The sequence below is a fragment of the Cryptomeria japonica genome, chromosome 3, assembly GCF_030272615.1.
Source record: "Cryptomeria japonica chromosome 3, Sugi_1.0, whole genome shotgun sequence".
Classification (NCBI taxonomy): domain Eukaryota; kingdom Viridiplantae; phylum Streptophyta; class Pinopsida; order Cupressales; family Cupressaceae; genus Cryptomeria; species Cryptomeria japonica.
In genome coordinates this window covers 585,008,829-585,020,596 of record NC_081407.1, presented here as the reverse complement: position 1 = coordinate 585,020,596, position 11,768 = coordinate 585,008,829, and the positions used below count along the sequence as shown (strand labels likewise).

General features: G+C 33.2%; 1 protein-coding gene across 3 annotated transcripts in view; it reads left to right on the top strand.

Moving 5' to 3' along the window:
- The first annotated feature begins 681 nt into the window (after nucleotides 1–681).
- Nucleotides 682–11,768, top strand: part of LOC131042666 (serine/threonine-protein kinase Aurora-2) — a 70,304-nt gene continuing 59,217 nt past the window's right edge. The window contains exons 1-2 of one of the 3 annotated variants that reach the window (XR_009105287.2): nucleotides 682–941; nucleotides 1,489–1,620. Coding sequence is in view for 2 of the 3 variants with exons in the window: in XM_057975987.2 (XP_057831970.1) it covers nucleotides 891–941; nucleotides 1,489–1,620 (183 nt within the window). In the remaining variant the exon portion in view is untranslated. The remainder of the gene's footprint in view (nucleotides 942–1,488; nucleotides 1,621–11,768) is intronic. The other 2 variants (XM_057975989.2, XM_057975987.2) reach the window with 2 other exon arrangements.

Below are 11,768 nucleotides of genomic sequence, written 5' to 3'. Positions count from 1 at the left end.
CCAAATTTAAATTTTGAAGACTTATTTTTTATATTTTAAAATAATAAATTGAAACAATATGAAATATTAACATAACTCCTATGTAAAAGGTGTAAATTAAAAAATAGTCTAAAAATAAAAATAAAGATATATCATTAATATCATTTGAAATTGAGCAACTTTTGAAATGCTAAAGGTGGACATTGAATATAAAGAGTTTGGATTGCATTTCATAGAGCTTGAAGTGCATATACACCAAATCATGTTACAATCAATTACATAAGCAGTACTAAAATAACAAATTGTTATGAAAAACTTTCTTGAGGTATCGATGATAACTTATATGTAAGTTATTTTAAAACAATTCAAAACGATAACCATTCTTGACTCATAATGGTTGTGGAGGAGGATTAAGTCATAGGAAGAAGACATGTATGAAACAAAACAACAAATGGATGAAAAGATGAACATTAAATTATTAGTGTCTTAACAACAATGAGGGAATGAAAAAAATAAGTGAGAAAAATTCAAAACTGTCATATAGACAAACAAATCGATCACAAAAAAGCTTTTCATGTAAAAAAGATAGAAAAATGATAGAAAAAGACTTGCTAATTGCATGCAATTAAGAATTAGAACACATCATCTTAAGTGCAAGACAAGGAAGATTGAGAAACAAAAACATGTCTTATTTTTCATCAATTTTGAGTTTTTTTTGGTCCTCAACTGATTGAATTATTAAATAGAATAGAAACAAGATTAACGGAATAGGTACATGGGCAAGAGCGAACCCGGGAAAAGGTAAACGGGTACAATTGATTTGGTATTTGAAATACAAAAGCCCGTCTCCGCTTTCAAACTCAACAATTATACAATCTTCGTTTTCTCTCGATTGATTCATCTTCCTACGCATGGTGATGATGGTTACAGGCCAAGAAAGGAGTTCTCAGCCAGACAAACTGGTAAAACTTAAATTAATTCTAATAATATTTTTAAATTGTAACCTAAGAACCGGAGCTTTAGAAATGTTGCGTAGAATACATTATAAAATGAAAGATTGGTCTACTCTGATGAAGGCCTCTTCCTAACTAACCTGAATTGCCCAAATGGATATCTTTCTTGAATTGGAGTGATCAATTTAGATTTCCATAATTCTTTCGATAGGTTTCGAATTATATTCTGGTTTCAAGTACTCCTTTTTCTTAATAGCAATTCGGTACCTTTTTAAGTCTAGCGGACCATAGTTCTATGCTAATGTACTTGCAACTCCTGTAATGATGACCAGTTTTTATGCTCAAACCTTGCTGAAATGCTAGATGTCAGATTAAACCTTATAAGCGTACTTCAGTATTATATACTTTCATTAAATTTCCATTTTTATTTGTGCACATAGAATTGTGTACTTAAAATATTAGATGAGATTTACTTTGGACTGTAAACATAGGTGTTAATTTCGATTGCTGTTACGTTTACCTGCTAACAAATGTATATTGGATATATAATTTGAAGGGACAGGCTATAAAGGAGGAGGAAGATAAAGACATCAACATTTACAGAAGGTGGACTCTCAATGATTTTGATATTGGAAAACCCCTCGGAAAAGGCAAGTTCGGAAGTGTCTACCTTGCTAGAGAAAAGAAGGTATGCATCATTTCTGGATGACAAACTGGTTAGTCTACCCTGCTGTTCCGCTCTTCTCCCCAACACTTTACGGTCTTTGTCAGAGTACAATATTCTTTTCTCTGTAAGATGGCAGCCATCTCATTATACTGTGCTTCAGTCCATTAATTCTCTCCAAATTTTTGGAAATGTGTTGTATGATTTCTATGTTTAATAGTCAAACAGGGCTAACCACTAGCAATCAAGATTTAATTTTTGTTGGGTGCTCCACTGGGTTTTCAATTTTTTCCTATGGTTTTATAGCATTCATGAACCGCTTTTAATGTGTCTTTCGATAATGACATATGCTACTGTTGTATTGTGAATAGTCGAGTTTTTATGCAATAGTGAAGAAATGGGTTTTTTTATCCAATTTTTTTTTTCATAGTGTTTTGTTTCTTACTTGAGGTTTTGTATGCATTACTTCATTTGTGTAAGTTTATCAGGCTTCTTTACCCTACGTTTATAGACACCTTAACAATTACATTGTACTCTTTATTGAAATATAGGATATAATTAGCTGAGAAACCAACCACCTCATTATCCATCATCAGACTGTCCTTTTATCAAGGATTCATTGGAATCCAACTTCACTTACCATATTCAAGAAGAAGCCCCATTAAAATGGACAATGGTGGCCATTGTTGCCTGTGTCGTTATTTGGTTAATTATGCTATATTACCACTAGACCATATATCAATTGACAATAATTAGAATATTTTTATTGTATTTAACATGGTTGAAACTTTAACAAATACATTGAATTCAGAGATAAACTCACCTACCCTCAAAAAGTGTGCTAAGAGTACTTATATGATTTAGAGTGTCTGATAGGCACCCCTTTTTGGCAGTATGATATATATAGAGAAAGTTATAATGGTCAGCTACATCATTGGAAAGCCATGTCAACAGTCAAGCTATTAAAATTTGCACAACAATGAAGTAAATTACAGCAGAGCCATTTTCATTCAAATTTCCAATAAAAATGTGAATAATGACTGAAAACAATGTCATCCAAAAGCATAATCACTTGTGACAGATTGCTTCTAGGCTAAGTTGCCAATTCGGGTACAAATATGGATACGGATTCAGGTATGTGGTTACGACAATGTAATGTCCCTTATTAGAACGCTACCTGTTTCCCAATAGTTACATACATCATTTAACATCATTATCCCTTAAATTAGGTTATTGAGATTAGAAGTGTATATAATGCAATAAATAACCAATTAAATTTAGGGTTTGCCTTCACTTCTTCCCTAACCATAACAGAATATGGTGGAATTACTATGCTAGGGCACTTGGAAACAGTCTACAAGTGGGCTCCCTCAAGGTTTCTTAGGAACATATGTTTATGCCCATCTTGGGACTCTCCCAAGGCTTCAGAAATATATGTCCTTACCCATCTAGTGACCGAATTACTCCACCTTTCCCTACACAAACCAACCTATCCTCATGAACGCATTAGCGAAAGATCAAGGACTAGGCTATGAGTATACTAACTTCTCATGTGCTATGAATATATATGAAATTAGGTATGACTGTCATACATATTGCAGTCTACATTAATATTACTACTAAATTCTGCATAAGAACATTATCATGCTTCATATATTAAGCATACATATTAAGCACATTCCCATGCATACCACCAAGAGCAAAGATGTTACTGCCTGTAACTTAATAACAGTTTTGATCTGATCTGATCGATGGTCATGTCTTGGATGCTTTGATTCCTTTCCTTTATATCTCTCAATGTGAGGGAGAGGTCACACCTCTTCATCATGTATGTGCTTTGGCAAGAGACACACCCTTTCACTATGAGCACCTTTTGAAAGAGTGCAACTCTTCATTATTTCTGCCCTTTGAAAAGGTCACAACCTTTCACAATCAGATCTGCACTTCTGATTCCCAAATTATCCTCCACTTCAAATGAGTTTTCTTCTCCCTTTTATACCTCATATTTGGGGAAGTCAAAACTTATCATTTCATCCCTTGTGACCATTCATTAACTTTAATCAAATTTTAATTATATTATTTTATATTTTAATTTAATTTTTATTTTTATTCTTTTTAAAAAAAATTTATTATCATTATTTATTATTAAATTATATTTCAAAGTGGGGACATTACAAACAATTTTTTTTTCTTTGGGTACGGGGATGGTTATGTCCATACACACAAGTAAAACATTTAAAATTTTAAAATGAGTAATAAAATAATATTAATATGCTAGAATAATAAAATAAATATATAATAATAAATAAAAAGTGCACTTAATACTGATTATATCCATATATATAAGTTTAAACTTTAATTTGAAATTTAAATATTACTAAACATTAATATATAGAGTTAGACAATAGACTATAGACATTTATAAATCCCATAAATTTAATAAATTATAATCGTCTATAGTTTAATTGTGATTTAATTCCCTAAAACTTTGAAATTGCTTTGTAAATTATGATTAATGTCGTGATATAATATGTCTATAAACTAAGTTTAACAAGACACAAAGGCAATTATATTGGAAGGGAAAGCTTTGGCAATGGCAGACGCAAGCAAGACAGGGAGGCACTGATGGAGGCAAGAAAGATAGATGAATTTCCAATCTGAAATATAAAATGAATTTTTTTTTAATTTGTCGAATCCAGTTCGAACCCAGGGCCGGACTCGGACTGAGCCCAGCTCTGGTTCTAGCCTCAACCTGTCGATCTTGGTATCAGAGCTTCTAGGAGTAATTATGAGATCATGGATAATTATAAACAATTTTTTAGCCAATGGGTCCCTATAAGCTCCTTAAGAGGAGAACTAGTTTGATGTTGTCTTATTCTTGCTCTTGCTTTTTGGAGTTTTTTTAAAGTAATGTTGCAGTTAATGAAGATGCTTCTTGAATATTGCAATTTTAAAGTAAAAGATAGCAGTGAATTTAGGAAATTGAATGAACCACAAACCATACTTTTTCACCAAATCGTTAGCTTCTTGTGACAATCTCATATGGGTGCCTCCTTGTAAAATTCTTACAATATGCATTGAGAAGGCATCATTCACCCTTCTAAAATGAGTAGTATCATGAAGGTGTAATTGAGGGTAACATTCATACACTTTGACTTGTCCTTCACCATTCCCAACTGGTCCTTTGCATCTTAATTCTTTATACCTATAGCTCCTTGCCAACATATGGACAATATGTAAACTCATATAAAAACATCGGGAACGTTCCAACCTCCTTAGTTGGTCATCTAGATTGTCATTGATTATCTTGGCCCAATTGATCATCTTCACTCCAAATAATATTTCTTCAACATAATAGAACATCCATGGCTCGAAATTAGAAGCTTGAGTTCATCCCATGACTCTGTTCAATAATGTGACAAGATCTCCATATTCCTATTTGAAATCCGATTTATGAAGTCTCTTGGGCATCCTAGAATGATGAGTTCTTGGCTTCAACAACCAAGTATTATTGATAATCTCTGCACAAGTATCGTGTCCATCATTATACATCTTCAATGCTTCCTCTTTTGTCTTGTAATTGGTGGAATTGTACTCTAGAATATCAAATGCTTCTGCAATAGCCTCCTTTGTAAGATAAGCCAATACTCTGCTATCAGGAGCTACTACAAGTCTCTCTTCGGGATTGTAACGTTTTGCGCATTCTACTATCAGCTCACTACATTGTATTGTAGGAGGGAAACCAGTAGCTTGCACAATTCCATTCCATATCATCTTCTTAGCTATTTTGGATGGATTGTGTCAATGCACTCATCCCTTGAACTTCTTCGTGTTTATGTGCCCTGAGTTGGTATCCCCAACCTTCTTCCATCATGAGATGATCTTTGACTCCATAAGTTATCCCTTGGAATCGTTCTTGATTTGAGTTTTCATTGACATCCCTCCGGTCCTAGCATCTGACATCCATTCCTGAAAGAAAAACAATTTGTATTACTATTGCGAATAGATCCTAAGTTAATTTCAAAGTGCTTGAGTGAAGTGCAGGATGTTAATGATAAGAAAATGATAATTCAAAACTTTGCATTCTAGATTCATATTGAATAATCCTTAGAGAGATTGCATAAAAATTAGTCTTCAATGGAAAATCATGAAACAAAGCAACAAATTCATTCAGATTTTCACAATATCATTCATAATCCTTAAAGAAATAAAATCTTTCACATCCTTGAAAAACCCTTTATTTTACCTTTCACACAACATTTCCAAAAAAAAAAAAGAACCTAAATAGCTTCTGATTTTCCTTCGAAATTCTGCAATATTACTCTTAAATCTGAAAATCTGAAAATTTAGATTTGGAAAATTCTTAAATCAGGAAGAAATCGACTTAGATTAGTGTGCAAATAGCTTGTTTCTCCTTCACAATTTGCCTACTTTAGTCACCTATGATTTATTCTTGGCAAAGTTCACCCTTTCCTACTCAACACTTGGACTTGAAACCTGATTTTCTTTGACCAAATTTGCACGCTTCTACTATGATTCACTTCTGCTCTTTCTCCTTCAAAACTTGGTCTTAAAATTGATTTCCCTTGATATTCTGGAATACTTGCAAATTTTCTAGAATTGATATTACAAACCTGGAAAACACTCCAAAATGGTGAAAGAAAACACTCGGATCTAGGTATAAATGACTTGGTTTTTCCTTCAAATGGTTATCCCCTTTCAGCCTTTAACATCAACACTTCCCTTCTTCATTCAATGCCTGGCTTGGCATCTAATTTTCTTGTATTGAATTCACTATCCCTGCTATAATTCGCATGCATCTGCTGCTGTTCACACCTTCTCTGCTTTTAATTTGATTTGAATTGCTTTGTATTGGTGTGAAAATGATTGTTTTAATCCTTCTTTTATATTTGCTCAAAGCAAACACTTACCTTCACAAGGGGGTTGGCCAAATAAGGTATCTCCTTTATTTCCCTTTAACATTTCAAGTTATTTCCAATTTAAAATCAGGTCAGCTCCTTCCTTACATCACATTGTATTTAAATTGCATCTTGTTTCACACGTTTGGGGAGGGATCTTATGCTTTTAATCCAAGTTGTCCTTGTCATGAAACTGTTCATCTCTATCTTTGGTGAGGATCTAGTGGCATTCTTGTATTGTAGAGATTGGGTTTTTAAGGAATACATGCATTGTTGAAATCGGAGATTTTGAGTGTGCATGCACAATTTTTTTCAGGGATTTTTGATGTTCAGGTATTGATTTTTTGGGGGGATTTTTGATGTTCATGTATTGATTTTTTCGCACAAAACTCAACCTTATCCTTGCAATTATTTGTGAAAGTTAACCTTGTCTATGCATTTTGATCGGTTTTTTCACTTGTGCATGCATTCCCTGGTGAGATTAACATCATTGCATGAATAAAATTTCAATAATGCAAAGTAGAGATATGGATTATGCATGTGTTAGAATTACAGTGTATGGCTGAAATATGCATCAACCCTTGATGAAACTCAAAAATGATCTTGCAATATATATTAGAACTCTACCCTTGACTTGCAGTTTTACACACTATACCTCACGAATTTAGGAATTTATTGCAAGTTCTAAACAATTTCTCTTCATATCACTTTCATACTCTTATTCTTTCATTCTACTCTTTCAAACTTCAACCCTTTCATTATCGCTTCTCCACATCAAAATGTCACAATGCTCACCCTTAAAATTCAATTTTACACAAGTCTTGATTTCATAATTTTATCCTTCAAGACACTCCTGAACTTGACAAAATAAAACCCTTCTCATTCTAAAGCAAGAGAGATTGACACCACTGCTGAACCTAAGCAAAATCAAGCAACACCTACGACAAAACAACTAAGGAAAGCGAAAACAAAGGGGTCCTCATTTGCAATGGGGTGATGTGTGAAAAGGTCACAACTACATCCAATCCCACACACCAATGAGTTGATAGATGAGTTGTAGGGTGCATGCTACTAATCCAAGATTGATTTGAGATCGTGTTATCATCAGATTAGAGTTAGAGAGGAGGATGTGGAGAAAACAGCTTTTCGTTGTCACTTTGGGTATTATGAGTTCTTGGTTATGCCTTTTGGCTTAAACAATGCACCAGCTACTTTCTAGTCTTGCATGAACAAGGTGTTCAATAAACAGCTCCGTAAGTTTGTTCTCATATTTTTTGATGATATATTGATATTTAGTAAGACATGGGAAGAGCACATGAGGCACTTGGAAGAAGTGCTAAGCATTCTTGAGAGAGAGTCCCCATTTGCAAAGGAGTCAAAGTGTGAGTTTGGATCGACAGAGTTACTTTACCTTGGTCACATAATCAGCTCTAGGGGTGTGTGTGTGGATCTAGAAAAAATAGAGCAATAGTTGATTGGCCTCCTCCTACAAACCTATCACAACTTAAGGGGTTTTTCAGTCTATGTGGGTTGTATAGGAGGTTTGTAAAGGGATTCTCACAGAAGGCTGCCCCACTTAGCGCAGCAATGTTTTGATCAGTTCAAACAAATCATGAGTACATATCCCGTTTTGGCAATTCCTGATTTTTCCAGGCCTTTTGAGCTTGATGTGATGCTTTAGGAGAAGGGATAGGTGCAGTTTTAATGCAAGATAAGCATCCTATAGCTTTTGAGAGCATAAAATTGAGAGGTGCAGAGTGTGACTGGGAGTAAGTCTGAGTGAACTGATTAGATTAAATAGTCAACTAGGTGAAGTAGAATTAATTAATTTAATCTAATTGAATTATTGGTGCACATGAGGTGGAAATTAATATTAAAATAATTTATTAATGGATAATATATGGATAAAGAATTAATTAAGTAAATGAATAATATTAACCAAACACAGTTAAATAACTTAGGAATTATTTAATAAATTATTAGGCGTAAGGACTCCTAGGTGATAAGGTGATGGATTATGTGGTGAGTGGATGAAATAGATGGTTAGGTGAAGACATTATTTAGGAATTTTATCATCATTTACAAAAAAATTCAATAAGTAGCAATGGTGTGTCAAGGGTTTTCAGCAGCATCCTTCATAATCTCCCTCATTGTCTTTTCTTTAGTACAATATAGTCCTAAACTGAGTGTTCCTTGTTTCCAAACAGCAGTCTTTATTTTCAGTACACTGAATTGATCCAAATCTGCGTACCAAAACCCTGGGACTGATTCACACAGCAAAAGATGAGGTTGTCTTATGTGTTGAAAATGAATTGTCACAAAGAAAATTCAATCAAAGTGTCATTGGATTAGAGGAATGAAATTCTATTGTTCTTCAAAAGATTCACCAGTTTCAATGTAGAAGATTAGTTGTTCTTGGATTTATCATAAAATCACTTATGTGCAGATGACTATTTTATTAGTGCCTATATTAGGTGGTCATTATTTTCAACATTCTATTTTGAAGTAGTTGATAAAAGCCTATTTTAGGCTATTTGTATTTTATTAATTATTTTAGGATTAGTTTGTTTTAAAGGAATTTTCATTCCTTTTTTTAATACAAATAAGTGTTAAGTTTGGATCAGATTTGATATGTGAGTAGTTTTAATTTTATTTTAATTACCTAGTTCACAACTAAGCTATATGACAATGAACTCTATGTGCAGGTTGCTGCATATATGAGGAGAACACAACTTAATTCACAAAGTATTTGCTGGACTGCAAATGAAGGAGATCGATGTCTTATTGGCTTGCACTTTCGATTTTATGTACTTGCCTTTAGAATCGAAATCTATCATGATATATATAACACGGTTTGGGCATGTCGATGAATAGACATGCCTCTACGGACGTGGAGACATGTCAATGAATAGACATGCCTCCACGTACGACAATGAACTCTATGTGCAGGTTGCTGCATATATGAGGAGAACACAACTTAATTCACAAAGTATTTGCTGGACTGCAAATGAAGGAGATCGATGTCTTATTGGCTTGCACTTTCGATTTTATGTACTTGCCTTTAGAATCGAAATCTATCATGATATATATAACACGGTTTGGGCATGTCGATGAATAGACATGCCTCTATGGACGTGGAGACATGTCGATGAATAGACATGCCTCCACGTACGTGGAGACATGTCTCTTCATCGAGATGCCTCTCTAAATACTGATTCATATAACCGTTTGTTAGCAAGATAACGATTCACATAATCGTTTGTTATTATTAACAACAGGTAACGATTCACATAATCGTTGGTTATTATTAACAGAAGGTAACGATTTACATAATCGTTTTGATATGAAGATCGACCATAGTCGATTCAAACAGCGATTAATAATATCGAACTGTTTAATGTGGATGATCGATTTATATTGATCATTCCATTTGATCAATATAATCGATACTTATGATCATTTAGCAAATGATAAATAATTCGGTGCTCATATTCAATTTAATCACTAGATTAATATGATCGATATCACTTATCAATTCAACATGAATTTAATCTCATTGATTTATCAACAGCATGATTAATGATTTAATATTCCTATTATGTATATATAAATATTCATATATATAATAATAATAAGAACACTTATTATTATTACATATATTAATGTGTATATATACATATTAACAAATCATTAATCATGCTGATGGTATAATCAGCATTACTTATACATATGATTTGATGAGATTACTCCGACTGAAGCTATAAATCATCAACAATAAGGATACATTTGTAAATGTTTTCAATTTTCTATTCAATGAGCAAGATATATAATGTTATTGTATTTTTCATGTAATTGTCAATTCACTATATAATAAATCTGATTATTATATTCTATGTTGTAGGTGGAGAGAGAGCATTAATAATTTCGATGATTCTCAAACATCCACTGATCGATATATATATATGCAAGCAAGGGGATCAAGTAATACCTTGACCGGTTATCTCTATTAGACATGGCCGATCAAGATATTACTTGATCGTGCCTTTTCAAAACCATAATCGTACTTTACCGATACCAATCGGTGTGAATGTATTTAACAAATACAACCGATACTAATCGGTGTTTGTGTATTACGAATTATGACCGATGCTAATCGGTATTTATGCATTGGTTAAGAACCTGATAATAATCGGGATTTGTTTGCAAGGTTATATATATACAAATCAAGGAATACGATCACAACAAGATCATATATGTAAATATCAACATAAGTTTGAATGATCATGCATACGATCATCATTATTGGTATAAGAAAAACCGATAATGCAATAACATATAGAAGAGCAATTATAATAATCACCAGACAAAGGAATGATAAATGAAGTCTTATCATAGTCTATCGATGAGATATATGATTGAATGAGAGACTTCATTTATCTCTCATTCAATCATTTATCTTACCGAAGCTATCATGTATCAACACTCCCTCTTAGCTAGGGAAGATTAATGAAAGACAGCATATCTAGCATCACATTTCTCATGATGGTCAGTATTCCTTATGTAGTCTTATAATCTCACTCTTCAGAGGATCATATCACCTAGACATGTGACATGAAGTATCATCAATCATATGATACAAGAAATCACATCACCTAAGCACGTGACATGAAGTATCACCTAAATATGTGATACAAGAAGTCATATCACCTAAGCATGTGATATGAAGTACCACCTAAACACGTGATACAAAAGTTCATCACATCAACTTGTGATGACAAGATATCACCTAAGCACGTGATATCAGTATTGCAAAGTAAGCAATACTAAGGATAAATACATAAGAGTAATTAAATTCTCATTTTATCCAAATTGTGGTATGTGCACTGACATTTCCAAATGTCTTTACCACAACATAATCATGACACATCCATGATATACCAGGAATCACACATGATATCTGGTTTGATCATTATAATATCGTCACCTTATAATGTCTACATACAAGTGTTCATTATCTGAGAGATCGTCACCTCTTAGAAATGTACAGAGGGGGTGGAGCCCATAAAAGTCATATCACGACAAAGAAGTTTACACATTAAACATCTTAATAATATACGTACAGGAATACAAAGCAAATTAAATTTCAATCATACCAAGACCTTTTCTGAAGTGCTCAACTTTCACCCTGGAAAGTGGTTTGGTAAGAATATCTGCTGTTTGATCTCCTGTACAAATGTATTTCAACTGGATCAC